General features: G+C 32.4%; 1 protein-coding gene across 7 annotated transcripts in view; it reads right to left on the reverse strand.

Moving 5' to 3' along the window:
- Nucleotides 1-21,320, reverse strand: part of NBEA (neurobeachin) — a 786,519-nt gene that overhangs the window by 663,449 nt on the left and 101,750 nt on the right. For all 7 annotated transcript variants that reach the window (XM_033235426.1, XM_033235381.1, XM_033235435.1 and 4 more), the window contains exons 3-8: nucleotides 19,671-19,771; nucleotides 19,318-19,413; nucleotides 15,988-16,109; nucleotides 14,275-14,401; nucleotides 8,477-8,596; nucleotides 5,763-5,909 (exon numbers count right to left, since the gene is read on the reverse strand). In XM_033235426.1, the coding sequence (XP_033091317.1) occupies nucleotides 5,763-5,909; nucleotides 8,477-8,596; nucleotides 14,275-14,401; nucleotides 15,988-16,109; nucleotides 19,318-19,413; nucleotides 19,671-19,771 (713 nt within the window). The remainder of the gene's footprint in view (nucleotides 1-5,762; nucleotides 5,910-8,476; nucleotides 8,597-14,274; nucleotides 14,402-15,987; nucleotides 16,110-19,317; nucleotides 19,414-19,670; nucleotides 19,772-21,320) is intronic.

A 21,320-nucleotide genomic window follows, 5' to 3' on the forward strand; every position in this document is an offset into this window, starting at 1 on the left:
ATAATTCACCTTGTAACATACCTTAACTATTTCAAAAGTGGCAAGAGGGAGAATGAAGAAACATATGCAAAAACAAATTAACTGCATTTTCAGTAATTATAACAATTGGACATTATTGGTATTGTTATGCTGAGACTGTTCTTTATGTATAATTATGGGATTTTCTAATCTATTATCCTGTGTCTATTTGACAGTCAGTATCCTCACTGAAGAAGAAAGGAGATTAAACTTCAAATAGGTCAAGTTAAAACACCACAATCTCCTGCTTTTTCTCATTATTCCCTTACTTTTCTCATTCTCCTTTGCTGGTTCGTCTGCATCTCCTCAACTTACAAACACTGGCTTTCCAAAGGACTCATTTCTCAGTTATCTTTTTCTCTGAACTCACTTCATTGGTACCTAAATCCAGTCCTTTACCTTTAAATCCTGTCCATATCCTGCCAATGCCAATTTTCTATCTCCAACCTAGATGTCGCCTCTGAACTCCAGACGTACTTCATTTTTTCATTTAGATATCTATCGGTCATCTCAAACAACTATGTTCATAACCTGTGTCCATAACCAAATATTTGATCTTCTCTGCCAAAACTTACTTCTGCACAGTCCTCCCCATCTCATGGAGACAACTCCATCAGGTCAGTTGTTCGAGCTAAAATTCATGGGGTTTCTTGCTCCTCTCAATCCTCTCTTGTTCCCTTACCCCATGTTCATAGTGACAGAAAATCCTACTGGTACTACCTCCAAAGTATGTCCAAAAGCTGACCTTTCAGAGTCTTAGATATTTTAGATATGCTTTATCAAAAACCTAATCAAGTCTCAATACTTTCCAGAGCTCTTTCACTAAATAACTCCAACAGTCCCCTAACTAGTCTCCCTATTTCCACCTTTTCTCCCTATTTACCATAGTAACCAGAGTGATCCTTTTCAAACTGGTATCAGGCCAGGACACTCAAAATTTTTCAATGGCTGTCCCTCTCACTCAAGAGCAAAAATAAAGTCATAACAATCCTCTGAAAGCATATAGTTGTTTTCTGAATTAATCTTCTTTGACTTTCCCCCTTGCTCCTTCTGACAGTCACAGGAAAACAGTCACAGTGTTCTTTAATCTGTGAAGTAAGCTTCTGCTAATGGCCTTCATTCTTGCTCTGGCATTTACCCTTAAAGCTTTTCCCCAGATATCCACTTAGCTAGCATCAACTTCCATCTTTTTTACCTGCTTTGTGTGTCTCTCTCATCATCACATAGACACTATTTATTTTTCTTTTGTTTTGTTATGTCTTTTCCCATGATACTGCACACCCTACTTCTCCAAAATACAGGCAGGGGTTTTTGTTGGTTTTGTTTAATTGTTATATCCTTAGCATCTAGAACAGTGCCCACCTGTTTAATAAAAGAATGAATAGATGAATTAGTGCAGGCTCATTATTTGTATTTTGTTTACCTTACCTGTAGTAGCTAGCATTGATTTATTTTGTTTTTCCTTTCAACTGAGCTTTTGTTACCTTTAATTTGAAAAAGCGCTCTACAGCATATGCTGTGGGTAAATGAAATACTGGATATACATTTACCTATCATTCAAGAAAAGATATGCAATTTTCACTTTGTTAATTTTGCTTTACCCATTGAATTGTAGTCAACATCATTCTATCAAGACACGTTGTAACATACAGTAACTTTTCAACTACATAGATGCATTTATAGCCTCTCCCCAAATCTTTCTGTTAGTTATCATATGTATTACATGTGTATACTCTTAATCATCCAGGTTTTCTTCCTCAGCCAGTAATGACAGTCAAATAACAACAAATTTCTTTAATTTTCTTTCAAAAGACTTAAAAGAATATTTTCACTAGATAAAAAAATTCTATGTTGATAGATTTTTTTCTTCCTTTCATAACTTTAGGATTTCGTTCCACCTCTATGGCTTTCCTGCTTTCTGATGAGATGCGTACAGATATTCAAATTATTGTTCCCTTATCAATGTCTAGTTTTCTTCTGCCTACTTTCAAGATTTTCTCTTTATCTTTGGTTTTGCACACTTTGACTGTAATGTGCCTACTTTGGTTCTCTTTGCATTTATTTTGGTTGGAACTTTCAGAGTTTCTTCAATCTATAAATATAAGCCTTTTACCAAATCTGAGAAGTTTTTGATCATCATTTATTCAAATATTTTTTCTGGCTCTTTCACTTATACTGTGCCTATTAGACCTTTCAAAATTGCCCCATACATCTCCAGGGTTCTATTTTCTTACCCCAATCTTTCATAACTTTCTTCCAAGTTTATATCAATCTATACTCAAGTTCATTTACTTCTCTATCATATTAACTCTGCTAATAAGCCCATACAGTTTATTTTTAATTTTGATATATTTTTCAGTTCTAGAACTGCCATCTGATTTTGTTTTATTTCATGGCTGATACTTCCTATCTTTTAATTCATTATAAGTAAACTTTTCTCTACCTCACTAGTTATAATAGACTTCATGCGGTATTTCCAACATGTGGGTTATCTTGGAGTTGGTATATGATGATTTTCTCTTCCCTTGAGAATAAGTCACATTTTCCTGACTATTTTTAGAATAAGTACTTTTGGATTATATGCTAAATTGTGTGACTATTACTCTGTACAATATTGTAGAGAAATTTTCTGGCCAGAAAGTTTCCTATAAAAGCAAAAAATGGGGATATCAAGCCATGTAGACTGACTGTTCCATATATTGACTACCCTCCAAAGCCTGCCTGCTTTTATTCAATCTCCATAAACCTCAAATAGATGTTATCAACATTATGTGCAGCGTTTGCAAATGGTTATTTGTGAGAATATCAGGTTGTTAGGAGCTCACCCCGCCATACATATATTGGAAATCCTCTGAAGTGCATTTTAATTTTGGAGGTTGTGTTATACTTTTTCTCTTATCAGTTAGAACTTTATTATGATATAGCAAACTATAAATACCATTATATTACGATATTCATAAATGAAGGAGAGAACGCAAAGCTAAATTTTCAAATATCTGGCAATGAAGACTAACTGCTTGCCACACAGGGTTAACGTAACACTGAGAAAATATCTCGTAATAATTATAAAATATAAAACCTTTGTTTAAATCTGATTTGCAAGCTTATGTCAAAGGGCTATCTGACACACAAGATTTTATAATCTCGAAGACATTAAATAACTCCAAATAGAGATCCACAGTAAACCTACCTGGTAGTAAATTTTACCATACTAGACAAATCTACAGTGAGATTTTCTGTATTTTAAATATTTTCTGAATTTCTGTATTTTACTTTCCAAACTGAATGGTATATTTAGTTAATAAGTGATACCCTAACTTATTTACTGTTTCCAGAAAATAACCAAATACAGAATTTTTACTGATAAGCTGCAATGCTCAAAACCAAATGTTCGACAGAACAAAAATCACCTAGCACTCCAGTGACCAACAAGTCAAAATCATTTGTAACAGGCTCCACTGAATATATAGTTTGATGACATTATTTGAAGGTAGAATTAACTTATTTTATTAATTTTGAAGCCCATATGTTGACATGCTATCTACACTAAACTCAGAATCATAAATATTGTCTGATCACTACAATGGAAGAAAGTTCCATATAACTCAAGGCAAAACATATAAATACTATGTTATTATACAACACTAAGTAATTTAAACTCTATTTGGGATTTATCCAAATGTCCACTAGTTATTATATTCCCTACACCTTAAAAATTCCACTGTAGCCCTCTACCCCTTCACTCACAGGAAGTGACTTTACCAAGATAATTGTGACTATAATGTGTGAACTACTCAGCTTTTCTTCTATCAAAACACAATCTGATCATACACATTCTTCCTTCCCTATATGTTCTGAATTTCTACAAAAAAAAAAAAGTTTTTTAACATAAAAAATTTTTTCTGATGCCTGTCATGGTAGCAATTGTACTTACAATATTTACAAATTGAGAAAATGCATGTATCCGTGGATTTATCATCAACCCCCACTAATAACAAGGAGTGCGGTGAGCTGAGAACGTTCAAAACTTAATAAAATACTCTCTGATGTAATGCCCAAATTTACAGGTTTCTCTCTTAAAAGCTCTGACTTTAGGTACTCTACTGTGTGTTAGGATACCAAGGATACACTATGTCACATGAGCTGTGCACACATGATGACAGGGTTACTGCTCATTATCACTGTTGTTAAAAAGAATGACAAGAAAGACTTGTGAAAAGAATACTACAAATTACAAAATTTGCAAAGCTGTTCAGGACAAAGTTTGCGTCTTTGTCAATAGAAAAATTACAAAATTGCTTATATTCAGCCCTTTTCCTTGATGTTGCAAGGAAGCTCCCATCAATTCTGAAATTTTGCATTAGCAATCGTATTGGATTAGTATTTTCTTGATATTCTACCTTTTTATATTTCATTTGTTTGCTTGTCACTCTATTCAATATCATTCTATTAGAGCTTAAAAAGACACTGCAAGTACTTTATGAAACAACTCAAAGAAGTAGGAAAGAAAAGCAGATCGCATATTAATAAAAAATGTGAATTACAAAAATATTCCTATGCAAGATCAACAATGGCAGAACCAGGATGCAAACCCAACAAAACGACCCATGAAAGAAAAAGTAGCTGTACAAGCACAAATGCATTTCTAGAGCTAGTAAGACAAAAACAAAAATGATATGGAGAATATATGATAGCAAGCATTGTTACCTTGACATAAAAATAATAGCATTATTATTCTTCAATATTATTATGGTTATTAAAGTCATTGAGAACAAAAAGATATTTTAATATGGGTAAATTCAAACTTTCCTCTCTCTCTCTGTCTCACAGTCTCTCTATCTATATATAGATGACATAAAAAGAGAAATACCAATGCAAAACTACAAAGGCCAAAGAGGGAATATTTTTAATATTGACCACTCCTCTCCATAACACAGTGTTCACATTAATTATTTAAATTGAGTTCAATAAAAAACCACACTTCCATACAAGACAAGCACTCCTTCAGAATTATAAACACTTTGACTATAATGCGTAATTCTCTTTCAGCTCCAAGTAGTTTGAGACTTCACAATTCCTAATGTGATTTAAATAGAACCCTTATACACTCCCCTAGCCAGGTATACTGCACGTTTAAAACTAACTCATATATGTGCATGCTCTATCTTACCGAGAGTCTTTGTTTTGAAAGTTTAAAAAACAGAAAGAGTATGATAAATTACATTAAATCGTTTTGCTAAATTAGTATACTCACTACTGTACCTACTTCCTCACTTAGTGCAATTAAAGCAAAAATATAAGCTAAAATTGAATAATTTCAGGTCCATGAAGTATATTTACTTACTTTCCTTCTAAATCTTTAACTCTTCTTTCCAAGTTACCAGTAATATTAACAAGTTCTTTATTATGTTCACTATGTAATACGTATATTTCAAATTTTTGTATTTTAAATACTACATTAAGCAAAATAGTTTTATAAGATTATTTCAGAATTATTAACAAAAGGCATGCCATCAGTATTAGAAAATATTCTGAAGAATAAAAAAGTTTATAAAGAGAAAACAGTTGAGAAAAAAGCATCTTTGAACTAAAAAGAAACATACAATAAAAACTGACTACATTCCAAAAAAAATAGAAATGACTCTTAAACCATATTAGAGAAAGATTTTCACTAAAAATTATATTACACCACATTTTATATCTAAAACTCTCCATAGAATTTATAAAATTACAGTTATTACTACCTTATATCCAGGTCCTAACTGATGAATTGCAAATATCTGTGCTGGGTTGAGTGCTTCACTGAACACATACACGGCACCAAGTTGACCACAGAATACCCTATTTGCATCAGCAGTTTCTGATGATCCAAGAAAGCACTTGTCATAGCTCTATTTTTAAAAGTCATAAAAAAAATCAAATGCATTATTTTTAATGACAAAAAGGTTTAAATCCTTAAATCAGCCTCTATTATCAAGAATATTTTAAAATATAACAATAATAATAGCAGAAAGCATCAATTAAGACTTTATTATTTAAATAATAAATGCCAGTCAAGTTTTTTGGGAAAAATGATCAGTTACATGCACACTTATGATTAAGCAAACAAACAGTAGCCACCTACTCAATCTTCAGACTTACCACTTTTCAAATATTATAGTTAAAGGCAAAAGAGCTTATAATTATTTATTTACAAAAGTTAAACTAATATACAACTGTAATGATGTACAATGATCCATATAGAGAGACACTGATCTGAATCAAGGGAATGACTATTCCAACATTTAATCATGAACACATAGGGTATAATTTTTTTATTCTACTTTATTTTTGAAATTACAAATCTATTCCTCTATTCCTCCATATTAAGTAAAAGACACCAAGAAAATCAATCCCTTCTCATATATGAGTAGGAATTACACAGAATCAAATAAACAATAAGACTAAGATCTGCTTCTTAAAGCCGGTGATACAGTGCTCTCCACATGAGGAATTCAGCACTGAAGAAGCCAAAAGCTTAACAAGATCTTTCCAGCCTCTACTTCTTACACCCCACCCACCCAAACCAGGGAAAGCAGTCATGGCTCAGTTTCCTTCCCCTATCCCCACAGGCTATTTCACACCTTAGAACGAATAAGCAAGAAGTATATATGTAAGAAGTACTTTTGGTACTTCAATAAAGTAAAAAATTGTGAATGGGGTACAAAGGCAAAAAAAAAATTGTCGTCATTAAATACTCAATCTTTAATTAGAAGTACAGGAATTTTAACTGCCTAAAGTAAGTATATATGTGTTATTATCTAGAATTCTCCACTTCTTAGGGCACTATTACAAATAACCAAAAAAGTAAGCTTTTTCTTTCCGATACTGTCTTATCATTTAATGAGTCAAGAAGACCACTGGGGTTTCTTCCACTCTATAATAAAAAGACTCTGGAGAGAAGATCTCCTCTGGAGAGAAGATAAAAAGGAGAATTTCATCTGTGTATTCTAATTCTGAAAACAACATTCTATTAAATATTTACTGGTTGTGGCTCAACCATGAGTTTCTACAGCAGAGAAAAGTAACTTTTTCTATAAAGGGACAGACAGAAAATATTTTAAACTTTGCCTGCCACACCTGGTTTCTGTTCCATTCTGCTTTGATTTGGTTTGTGTCTCTTAAAAAAAAAAAAAAAAAAATTAAAAGCCAAGATTCTTAGCCCCCAGCTTATACAAAACCAGAAACAGGGGGGAGGTCTGATTTGGCTCATAGGGTGTAGTCTGCCAAGTCCCGATCTACGGGACAAACTATGGACCATACGCACATGCTAGCTAAAAGAATACAAAACAGGATAAGCAAATCCCTGCCCTTCGGGAGATGAAAGCCTAGAGAGATGCAAACAAAACTGAGAAATGAATTGTGTTTAAGAGGTAAGTTCTTATAAAACCAGGTATGCTTGAAGGGTTGTGTATTACTGAGCTTGGAGGTACTTTCAGCATTAAAACAAACCTTTCACTTTGGCTCTGACAGGCCAGAATGTAGACAACAGAAAGTCCAAAGTAGAGAAACCATAAGGACCCTTGAGGTTTTAGTTCTAGTTATCCTCTACCTAGAATGCTACTGTGTCACTTCTTCCACTGCTAACATACTGGTAGAAATTAATACAGTCTCTTTGTTTTATTGCAATAAGCTATTTAAGTGATCTTCCTGCTTCAGTAATTTCCCTTCAAAATATTCTCAATACTGCAGGCAGATTGATGGTTTTAAAATAGAAGCACACATCACTTCTCTGCTGAAAACTTTCCAAGGATTTTTAAGCTGAGTAAGATGTGAAAGCCCAGGCCTTGATTGCTTATGAAGGCCAAAATGATTTCTGCCTAACCTCATCTCTTAATATTATTCTGCCTCCTCCTCCCTCTGCTCCAGACAAATTGCCTTTTCCTTGAACTTTCCTATTCTGCCTCAAAGCCTTTGCACTCACTGTTCTCACTGAATAGAATAAGTTCCCCACATACTTTGCTTGCTCAACTCTTTCTGCTAAAATCATCTCTGCAACATCTGGCTTCTCCCTTCCCTACACCTACACTTTCTGTATGCCCAATTTATTTTCTCCATAGCATTTATCACTATGTAATGAATAATAGTGACTATATGTTATACTTCTGTTTAGGGTCTTCTTACCATATCTAAATATGGGGTAAACCACATTTTTTAGTGCTTGAAGCTGGAAAAAACAGAATATAAGATTCAAGGTTTTTGATCTAAAAAACTTAAAACTTTGGCCAAATGCTTCTGTTTTTTTATCACTAATCATGTCTTTTAGCAATTTTCTTATACTAAATTTAACAAAGATACATTTAATAAAAAGAATAAATTTTCAAAGTTTTAAGTTGCTAGCAAACTATTTTATAATTCAATTCATATTGTAATGATAGATCATACTCTCAAATTAAAACACAGAAAAATAAAGACTTACATCATTTGTGTTAACATGCCAAGCCATATCACCATAAGATACCAGTTGTCCATTAACATAACACCGAATTTCACTGTTCCTCCATCGATTGTAAATGTGGACAATGCTGATCATGTACCACTTAAATAAAAAAAAGCAAATATATCAATATGTAATGTTTGGTTATTATGGTCTAAAATGCAATTATAACATTCATAAAACTCTATAAGAATATGCTGACAGGACTATTAATGATCATCTAACACCACTTCCTCAAGCTCCCCCTCCAATCTCTCATTTCACAGATGGTAGAAGTAGCACATAAAGAATATTCTTGGAGAAGACAAGAACTACAACCCCTTGACCTCCAGAGCGATATTCCTTCCACTATACCAAGATGCGAAATTGTGGAAATACAATTTATACAATTGTGGAAATACAATTTATTAGTTCATTCATTTAAAATTTACATTGTGCCAGGCACTGCAGATACCCAAGGCTGACCAGTTCTCCTAGAATTTATGAGCTAGTGAAAGAAATATATACGACACAATTAAACAAATGTAGAATTATAAATCATGGTGATTACAGTGAGGAGAAAAAGAACAGTATAAACTGAAAAAGAATAAACTAGGATTCTACTATGGATTGCGTGGTCAGAAAAGATCTGTAAAAGAAACAACATTTTAGCATCTATAATAAAATTTAGGTAGCTTCAATTTCACAATTTAGACTTAGTAAATCCAGTGATAATTATATATTTAATAACTTAATGTGGGAATATTTATTAAGAATAAATGAATGAGTTCATATTAAGTGCCCATTTTACAGTTACTGGTATCAAAAAGCATTTTAAGTATCTATTTTAATATGGATGGTTTTGATTTCTGAAACAACCTTTAGTCGTTTGAGAGTTAATAGCCTAAAATTGAGCATATAGAAATATTTTTTTCTAAAGTACAGAAAAATACAAATGATTTGTAAACATTTGAACAAGTATGCTTTCTGAAGGGGGAAAATTAACTGGTTTCTCCCTCCCTCCAAAATATAAAATACAAACTTTCTTCTACAGATTATTTAAATGCACTATTCAATTATTTCATATATATTTTGAGAAATAAAAAGTTATAATAATCATTTATCACTAAAATATTAGTTATTTCAAGGTATCTAAAATACTTTGAGCAAAATCCAATTCTGTTCATTTCAATTTAGAAAATAAAAATAGACTGGGCACAGTGGCTCATGCCTGTAATCCTAGCACTTTGGGAGGCCAAGGTGGGCAGATCAGCTGACGTCAGAAGTTCGAGACCAGCCTGGCCAACATGGTAAAATGCTGTCTCTACTAAAAATACAAAACTTAGCCAGGCATGGTGGCATGTGCCTGTAATCCCAGCTACTCGGGAGGTTGAGGCACAAGAATCACTTGAACCTGGGAGGCAGAGATTGCAGTGAGCCAAGATTGCACCACTGCACTCCAGCCTAGGTGACAGGACAAGATGTTGTCTCAAAAAAAAAAAAAAAAAAAAAAAGAAAAGAAAAGAAAAGAAAAAGGAAAAAAAATAGTGTGTTAGAGAACTCAAAAAAGTCAGTAATACAAAACAACAGTGTCCTTCTATAAAAGCAAGGTCAGGTCAAGACATTTAACTGTCTAACATGTACATCCTTTTTTAAGTTTTTTTCATTCCAGGTAATTATTAATTTATTGCAAACTAAGTCTTTCACTTGATTCAAAACCAACATATATGTTAGCCCTGATTAAAATCAGAAAATCTTTAATGTAGTCATTTAACAACTGTTTCTATATAATACAAAATTATCAAGAAGAAACCATAAAAAAGAGCGTCAAATAAATTTAAGAAAAATCTTACAAAATTTTACAAGAATTAAAGTTTGCACATATTACCTTCACTGAATTTGAAAATATTCAACCAGAATGCTACCTAAATAACATAGAAGATACAAACTTTATATTGTGGAGTAAAATGTGTAAAAACTTTGCATTTTTAAAGAGAAGGGACACAAATAAATGCCTACATATAGGCAAAGATTTCCTGCCCAAAGACAGTTTTAAGATAAATACTAGATGTAATCTTATACTTATTGGTGTACTTGCTATAAAAAAAAGTACTCATTCAAACAATACTTACTGAGTTCTTACTACTCCAGATAACTCAATGTTCTTACTACTCCAGATAACTCAATGTACTGCGCAGGAAGAATTTTACTTCATAAAGACATGAATTGGATTCCCAAGTTACTAGCTCTATGGTTTTTGGCAAATTACTTAGCCTCTCTGAACCTATTTTCATCTCTGAAAAAGGGAAATAATAATGCCTACTTTATGGATTCCTTGTGAATATTATAAATAGATAATGTATGAAAATTATGAAGAAAAGTTCCCAATGTATTTGGCACCCATAAATGACATACCATTAACTAAACTGCTATTTTATTTTTATCTACTATGTGCTAATGATGAGGTTCATTTATGCTAAAATTGATTATTATTTACCTTTCGGAATCATTCATTCATTTAAAAAATGTACTGAGAGCCGACTTTATGCCAAGTATCTTGTCCCAACCTTGGATCATGGGTATATAAAGACAGACAACATATACACACTGAAGGAAGTTTCACTAGAGAAATGGTTATGAGAACAATAGAGGGTATCTAAAATACAGATGTGGGAGTAATACAAGCAATTACTATAAGTAACTGGGAAGGAAAGACAAATAGAGAAGAAAGACTATCATAGAAGTATTCACTGAAAGAATAAAATGAACCGTAAGACTAAGCTTTAAGGATGAAAAGGAATTGTTCAGTAGACAGGGGTTAAAAAAAATTCCAGGCAGAATCTTATCATGATACAGCACAAATGCGTGACAAAACTTTCCTCAGTGTGTAGGTTTAGCAGGAAACAAAAATAAAAACAAAAACAAAAACAGGCAAAGACCAGATTGTAAACAGACCTTTAGGAACCTGGCCTTTGTTTTTTGCATAATGTGGTATAACCAAATAATTCTGAGGAGGAAAGTTAAAACGATCAGCTCCATAGTTAAAGAAAATAACTGCAGCAATGTGGAGGTGAGATAGGTAGGCAAGTGTGGATAAAGACAAAACTGAAAAACCACCGCAAAGGTTTAGGTAAGACACCATAAGCCGCTGACCTAAGACAAAGGCATTAATAATTTTAAAGTGAGGATGGGAATTAACTAACAGAACGGACAGGAAGTGTTAACATACAAAAGGGGAGTCTAAGATGGCTTCCAACTTTCACTTAGATGGGTAAGGGTACCATCAACTTAAGATAATTAATACAGAAAAATTATTCAGATTTAGCGTTTATCAAAGTTTGCTTTTGGTTGTAACAATAATATACGATAAAATTAAATGAATGAATAAACAAATGCACTGATTAATGAGTTGATCTCAGTAAAGACCACAGTACTTATTTATAAGAAAAGTAACTTTTCTCTTTCCTTGGTACATCAAACTGTACACTACAGATAACAGATACAAGTGAGTTTTTCAATGGTTAAAAAAAAAAAAAAAGCCTAACTTTTGATCTGATATACTTTGACTAAAGAAAATAAAAATAAACTTGGAAACTATGTGTGCATAGTGATATTATGTATATATAGTGAAGTCTGCATTTAGTTTGAGACTCAAAAAGAAATTTATAAAAGGACACAACCAGTAATAAGGAAAAAAAGATCATATTAAGAATCCACAAGATAGATATATAAAGATATGAAAATAAATTGAAGATTGAAAAGTACAGCATGATATCAACAGTAGCTAATATGTCTAGAGCACCTATTACCACTAGGTAACATGCTAATGGTTTATATCCATGTTCACAAAGTTCTAACAGCTGGTTAAGTAGTGCAGCTGGGAAAGCAAAAGTTTTAATGTAAAGATTTCTTTTTGAAAGGCCAGTAAATCTCTTATTAGGAAGGATAACAACAACTTAGCTAGGGCATCTGTGAAAAATTAAAGAAAGGAATAAATAAGAGAATGAACTTATTTTGAATAATGAAACACAGTAAAAGCAAGTATTTATGACTTTTCAAGGTTTGTGAGAATCTTCACAGAAGACTTTTTAAAATCCACATCATTCTCTGGACCTGCTCCTAACTAGACCCCTTAGAATCACTGTGTATTGAGAGCTTTACAAAGGAGAATGTGTTTTCCACAAGTAAACAGTGAAGAAAACACAAAGTAGAAAAAGTAAGAACAAATGGGTTAAAGTGCTTTTTATTGGCTAATGACAATTTCATTTGGTTATAACTTCACTCTAATTGTCTGCATGTGTATTCTTTAAACCACTGTTTCCTAAAATTGTCTGATGAGAAAAGTTACCTAGAGTATTTGTTAAAAACACACAATCCTAACATGAAAAATTATGATACCAACAACTGTACTTCTAATCAATTCCACTGAAATTCAAAATAATTTGGCACTTTTAGCAAACTATCTTGGTCTCACCTTAATTCTAATAAAACAGAATTTCCAGAGCAAAGGCAATGTGATTGGCATTAAAATAATCTATTTGTATTAAAAAAGAAAGAATACAACATTATAATGAACAAATATATTTATTCAGAATCATTGCTTTTTAAACTATTTTCTAAGTATATATTAATGAATTATTGTTAAATTGATATTCTTTAATAGAAATGACAATAACTGACATTAAATATAAAGCAAATATTTTTCACTAGAATCATGTAAAATCTAAACTAATTTTTGAAAATACCACCCAAAATAATTTTTCTGTATATGGCAAGACACACATCAGATCATAAGCAACAAGAAAACAAACAAAAAAGATATGAGAAAGAAATAAAGACCTCCCCCTCACCACATCTGGGTTCATCAAATCTGTTATGATTGTACCATTAATCACAAAGGGTAAGGCGATATTTCTGTTAGGAGGAGTCAGTGTGCCCTAAAAAACGTTGACAATCTCACTGTCATATACCCAAGAAAGAACCCTGAACCTGGAAGGGGGCAAAGCCTTAAACATGTGTGACGGGAACTCCTATGCACTCTGTCCTTGTTTTCTTTCATCTGGACTTTCAGATGGTTTGTTATTCTGACACAAAGACGGGAGTCTGGTAGACAGGCAGGAAAATCTCTCTAGAAAATGCCATCTGATTATGAATAAGTTATCTCTTATAATTCTAATCATACAGTTGCACAGTTCTCTGCATTTTCTCTTTAGAGCAGTTTTTAAAATGTGTTTTGGCCTTGTCTCTGCTATTATTTAGGATATTAAGTAAAGACACATTTCATGAGCCAAAATTGATAGCACAGCAACATTCTTCTCCTTGAAGCCAGCATTATTAAAGCATCAGAAATTAACAAAACCTTCAATCTTAGGAAACAAGACTCAGAACTACTAGGATTAGGTGAATCTCCCACAAAAAAAAAAAAAAAGTATCTGTGCATTGCTTCATCTGGGGGTTTAACATTTAGCTTTTTTAAAAAGGGGCAAATATTTATAAATCCCTAGTGCCTACAATGGTGTCCAATACTCAGTAAATAGTAAGTATTTATCGAAAGAATGCCATAGAATAGATCAGACTGAGATAATGAGAGAGGGTAACAGAAATATATCACAGAAGATCAAAACACTGATTTTATAGAAGATAAAGATCAGACATAAAAATAAAAAGGAAATGCAGACAAGGATAAGAGAAAACCATTAAAAGCATAGGAAAACCAGAAAAAGAGAATACTACAGAAGTCATAAAAGAGTTAAGAATTCTGTCATAACAGGTGAGTTATAAAAATATTTACTTTCACCTACCTTGCGTGGCTGAAAATCATATTTCACACAATGCTGAAAACCTTTTCCTTTGGACTTCAATGATGTGACTATTAAACAGTTGCCAACAAAATGAGCAGAGTAACCAACTCCTTTGCTAGTACGAAAACTGCAAAGACAACTGACAATGGTATAATATCCTCTGATAAAAAGAACTAAACACCTAATGGCTACTAAACATTCTTATGAAAATAAAACTTATTTCCCTGTACAGTAGAAGCAGTTTCATATGTGTCACATAAAAACTAAACAAAAATATAAAAGGTTTAGTTATAAGTAAATATAAGAAATTTAAACTGAGAAACAAAAGACTATGAAAGCTTTTAGTATTTCAATCTAAAATCTCAGAAACACTTAAAAACAAATTAATTGCCAACAAAAACCTACCACCAAGTAGACTTTATCTACTTTTAAGGACCATTTGCAATCAGCAAATACAGAACACATTTACACAAAGTTCACATTTTAAATAACAATCTGCTCTGTAATCCTTTGAAAAGAGCTTACAAATTAAAAACAAAAAGAAAAAAAAAACTTGGTCAGAGTCAAAATTGATAAATAATGCAGCTGATCAAGTAAAGCAGTACATTTTTAGTTTAAAAAATTAAAAAGATGTAACTATGAAATGCAGTTGTTTTCTTCTACAGAAGCATTCCCCTTAGCTGTAAATTTAATCACAGCGTAGAAAAATGTTTAATCACTGAAAAATGAAGGTACCACTGAAATTCATGTATGACCTCCCAAAATGACCACTCTGAAGTCCAACCCCATTTATGTTTGGAAGTTCAGATGCTTATTTAAAACTTGCTCTCATTTTATCCATATGTATTTTATAATAGAACTTCAGAATATAGTAATAGCTCACGTATTTCTTTGCTCACATTTCTGACCCAGCCATTATACAAAGAGCTTTAAATACGATTCTCTCATTAAATCCTATGGGATAGACACTATTACTATCCTCATCTTATGGTTGAAGACACCAAAAATACAGGGTGAATAGTAGGTGGTGAAGCCAGAACTTGAACACAGGCAGTCTTGTTTCAGAGTATTGCAAGTATTAAAATGAGTTCATATATATATACACTTACAATGCCTAGCATATAATATGGCAATCAATGAATGTTTGATGTTCTTATTCGTAAGTATGCTGACTGTGCATTACTGGCATACTAAAATTACCAAGCTTTCAACCCTTACAGATCAACACATTGTTAGGTTGATCAATTCATTCTAGTTGTCCACACCAAATAATCTTAACTTATAATTTCTTACGTAGTTATTATTAACAATTTTCAAGCATATGTCAGTTATGCTAATAGAACAAAATAAGTGAAAAGGCAAAAATGAATGAAATCTGGTAAAAGTTTGGAATTTTTTTCAGGGACCAGCAATCCTCACTAAAATTCCCACAACTGATATACATTGAAGGAGACTGGGACAGAAAGTCTGTACTTTTGACTTTTAAACTGTAATTGAAAAAGAATGATAATCGTGAGGCAGATGACCTAGAATCAATAGCAAAATACATGCATATATACACACATAAATAAAACTGATTTGCAGTGTCTTCACAGTTTTAGCATATATACATATACATATATATATATATTCCATCTAAGTTGCCTTGAGACTATACATTTATAGAATTCAAGTACTTAAAGAAAAAAGTCCTAAAATTAAACATTTACTTACCAATAAAGATAAGGTTTATCCTTATCAACATTAATGTTATTTAATGGATCCATACGAAACCAAGTGTTTAAGGTGAAGCCATTCTGATAAGGCCACTTTGCAATAGGAGGCAAGGCAATTGCCTACAAGGCAATGAGAAAAGGTACAAAAGTATCAGTTAAAGAAATGTGATAGTAGCTAATGTCAAATATGGCTTTTGCAGATTAAATAACAATCAAAGTATAAATACCAGAAAATCACAAACAAATCCATAAAACAAAAGCTAGTATTTTATTAAAACAATCTAACTATACCTAAATAGTATTTGTTGATTATAGACGTATTCAATTCAGTGAATTAGATTTTCTCTCTAGGTTACGTAGCAGGTTTCAGACTATACTCCAAGAAGTCCCCATCTAGTTTCATCAGTATACAGTCTCTTACACATAAGCCTCCCAATTTCAGTTTTCTATGGTTTATGCTAGGTTTTCAGTAGTAATCCATTTGGTTAAAGGAGATTGAATATTTAAAGCCAAAAATGACTGAGCTAGAAAATGTTAACGGAATCAATCTTGAAGAAATGCAAGCATTAAGAGATAATGTTTATAATGCTAACAACATTGAAACCAAGAAAGGCAAAGCACATTTATTACTCAGAAACTTAACCACTGATATTTATAAACAAAAAGGATTCAGATCCACTCAAAAGCAGAAAAGGAAAAATACAGCACTCCCTGAAAATAGCAATCAAATAAAATGTAGCCATTCTAAGGAATAAATGAGAAAGTAGCTGATTATTTCACCTGACTTCAAGAAACATCTGAATGGATTTATTTATTTTCCTAGGCTTTATCCAAATTCTACATAAAAGATAATTACCCATTATGATTTTAAAATTAACCTGTTCCCCAAACAGATCCTCATATTGCTGATAATGGCCTTTCTCAAATAAAACATGGCCCTTCTATGTCAAAAATCTTCTGCATTCAGAATAAAATTTAAATTTCTTCAGGTTATACAAGACTTCTCACATGCTATGGCTCCAACAAACCCTTTTGATTTTATCCTTCTCTACTACCCAAACCCACATTCCAAAGTACATCTAAATATACCAGCTATTCCACTTCTTTTACAGTTCCTCTTTCTATACATCATGTTGCTTCTATCCAAATCATTCTTCCTTCCAACAAAATCTCAATTATTCTTTAATAGAAGACTAATATGTTCCTCATCTGTGAAGCTTTCCTGGACTTCAACCTAGCGTGGTTTCTCTTTTCAACTGTGTGCCCATAGTTATGAGTACCTAAATCTACAGTATCATTTATAACTCTTATTGTAACAAGCTGTATCTGCATGTCTAGCCATCAAAGTTCTTCAAGAGTAAGGAATGTAATATACTCCAAGCATAATGACTGAAGATATAGAAAATACTCTGTAGGTGGCCAATAAATAATCTCAAAGTAGTCAAAGATTTCTAAGTACTTGTTGTTAAAAAAAAAATACACATACACACATACGCATGCACACATACACACACACATACATACACACACACACACACACACTATTTTAAATGAAGAGTTAAACCCTATAGTAACCTTTCAGATTTTAGTATTTAAGCCATTAGTTCAGGCAGTTTTATTATCATACAATATAAATAACATTTTATTGTCAAACAATATGTAACTTTTCTTGACTCTTTAAAACTGGGAATACTTTACCTTGATCTAATAGATGAACTTACATTCCAAATATATAATGAACTCTTAGGATAATAAGATAAACAACCAAATTTTTTAAGTGAACAGAAGATTGGAACAGAACATCACAAATGAAGATATAAAAATGGCCAATAAACACATGAAAGATGCTCATCATGATCAGTCATGAATGAAATGCAAAAATAAAACTATAATGAGGTACCATTACAGTAGATTCCCCTCTTATCCGTGGTTTCATGGTTTCAGTTACCCATGGTCAACCACAGTCTAAAAACAGGTGAGTACAGTACAGTAAGATACTGTGAAAGAGAAACAATGAAGGAGTGGAAGGAGGGAGAGACAACACTCACAAAAGTTTTACTATAATATATTGCTATAATTATTATATTTTATTATTATTGTTGTTAATCTCTTTCTGTACCCAGTTTGCAAATTAAACTTTATCACAGGTATGTACGTAGAAGAAAAAAACATAATATATATTATATACATGGTTCAGTACCATCCACAGTTTCAGGTATCTACTGAGCCAGTCTTAGAACATATATCCCCCATGGATAAGGCGGGACTACTGTACACAACCATTTAAATCCCTCAAATTTAAAAGACTGAAAATGTCCAGGATACAGATCAAATGGGAATCTCATACACAGCTTATGAAAATATACAATGTTCTAATACAGAAAACACGTAGACAGTTTCTCATCAAAGTAAACAGGCAGTTACCATAAAACCCAGCAATCTCACTCACGTACTTAATCGAAAGATAAGAAAACATATGTCCATAGAAAGACCTGTGCTCAAATGTTCACAGCAGTTTTATTTATAATAGCCAAAAACTAGAAACCCAAAAGTCCATCAACTAGTGAATGGATAGGATGGATAAACTGTGCTATATCCATAAAATGCAATACTACTCAAAAAAAAAAAAAAAAAAAGACGAGAATAAAACAGTAATTAAAACTACAACATAGAAAATTTCAAAAGCATCATGGTAAGTGAAAGAAGCCTGATACAAAAGACAATATACCAGGCCAGGTGCAGGGGCTCACACCTGTGATCCCAGCACTTTGGTAGGCCTAGGCGGGCAAACAGCAGGTCAGGAATTTGACAGCAGCCTGGCCAACATGGTAAAACCCCGTCTCTACTAAAAATACAAAAATTAGCTGGGCACAGTGGCGGGTGTGTGTAATACCATCTACTCGGGAGGCTGAGGCAGGAGAATTGCTTGAACCAGGGAGGCAGAGGTTGCAGTGAGCTGCGATCACACCGCTGAACTCCAGCCTGGGTGATAGCAAGACTCCATCCAAAAAAAAAAAAAAAAAAAAGACTATACTGTATGATTTTATTTATATGACAATCTAGAAAAGGCTAAACTATAGGAACACAAAGTAAATCAGAGGTAGTAAGGAGTGGGGATGGGTAGAGGGGAATGTCTTCCAACAGGCACAAGGGAATTTGGGGGAGTGATGGAATTGTTCAAATCATTATACAGTAGTCGTTGTATGACTTCCAAACTCATCAAATTGTACTTTCTAAACTGGTAAATTTTATTATATGTAAATTAAACCTTACTAAATTTGACCTAAAAATAAATAAATAAAAATCAGCACATGTATTTAAAACTTACCGCAGCACTACAACCAGGGAAATTGAAAAAAGTATCAGGACCGTGTCTCTGTGGCATCTGATTAAGAACTGATAATAATTTTACTGCATGTCTTGGCTGGGGAAACAATAAAAGAAATAAATGTCATTGTACAAATTTAACAATAATACTTAATATACCACGTTAGCCACTGGACTGTTTTCTAACTAGAGAGAAAATTAATTTTAAATCATTTATAAAACATTTACTAAATCACTTAAGAGGAAAGCAATTTCCATTATAAATTCAAGTATATAGCTCTCCAGAGACAAACTTTTGAACATTAAGTATTAATGAACTAATACTGAATACCTTTCCCTCTGACCACAGCTTACCCAGATTCCACTTTCTCCTCGAAGCATGCTGAACAAAAGCTTCAACTCCTTGACAGTGATGCTGTAGCTGGCAAGAACCCCCAACATATCAACTAGAAGATCTTCAAAGGAAAATAAAGTTATTCTGAACTCTAGTCATGAGCTGCCATCTGTCAAGGTAATATACTTTTTGAAAGATAAAAGTTGTCATTGTCATCTCTCTCTATATATATGTATCTAATACAGCTAAATGTCCTCATGAATAGCCATCCCAATTAATAATTTTTAACTCATTAAATAACCAAAATAATTTATTTCAATTATATGATTTTCCCCCATTAAATCACCAATGCAATTAAGCTCTCTTAGCAGAAATGTAAAATAGATTTTATATATTCCCAGAACACACACACACACACACACACACACACACACCACAACACAGCCTGCTGTGTGCAGGGAAAGGTAGGTAAAAATATGAAAATATACAAAGATGCAAAATTGTAAATTGGTTATTGTCAAATGAAAAAGTAACAGCTGACTATATTGTCTTTCAGAATTGTCCATTCTTAATATATTCTTGGTATATTCCTTGGCCCACTAGCAATTTTTACCACTTACTCCAGGTGAGACATTATTCCAAGTGGTTTACATATACTAACCTCACAAATCCTCATTCCAAGCCTATGAGTTAAGTACCATTATTATTCCCTTGTAAAATGAGTAAATTGTGGCACAGATAATTTATTCACACTGCTCAAGAACACAGACCTAGTAAGTGGTAGAATCAGGATTCAAACCCAGACAGTACAGCTTCAGAACCCTCACTCTTACACACTAGTCTGTAAGTACACGACTAATGGTATCCATCATGCTAGTGTGAGTGTTTATGTGCATATAACAGACATACCAGCACACCTAATAATGAGAAAAATTATACATTTAACCTCTTGTCTCTGATTGCTTTCTCTACATATTGTGATTAATACTTCTTCTGCCATTGTTCTTTCCAAGAAATTGAACATCTAAACATTTATATTTCATTTTCTCAATTTCTAAAGCACTTCTTAAGAATGAAACATAAGACAAAGGTTATTATAAAGCAATACACATATATATTCTAAAAGCTTATAATCAATTAATAAAAAGGTTAGGTTAGGGTAAGCTGAAATACTTAGTACTGATATATAACGTATATTATTCAATATCATATCACAGATTAATAACTGGAATTTGAGACTTTAAAAAATATTTGTCATTTGTATATTTCAAAATTGAAACTTAGTATGCTTATTTTCATCAATTAATAATCAATTCATAAATAATTTTATTTAACACACAATAAGCAAGTAATCTCTACAATAAAATTGTGACAGTGAATATGCCACTTTCAGAGTGATATTTTAATGAAATAAAACATGTCTCACTTAAGCAACAAAAATGTATGAAAATATTAGTATATATAGGTCAAAAAGTATGTTTCTATAAAAAATTCAAGTACTGTAAAAACCCTAAGCTAATATGAAGTATTTTTGTCTTAGTCCATTTAATGTTTCTATAAAATGAAGTATTTTTAAGCAAATAGCTGCAATGGCAACCTTTACAGAAGATTTCTTAAAGGTTTACATAAAATACTTTAAAAAAACTTTTTACAATATTTGCAACATTTAA

Source organism: Trachypithecus francoisi, unplaced genomic scaffold, assembly GCF_009764315.1.
Source record: "Trachypithecus francoisi isolate TF-2019V2 unplaced genomic scaffold, Tfra_2.0 Contig01461, whole genome shotgun sequence".
In the NCBI taxonomy this organism is placed as follows: domain Eukaryota; kingdom Metazoa; phylum Chordata; class Mammalia; order Primates; family Cercopithecidae; genus Trachypithecus; species Trachypithecus francoisi.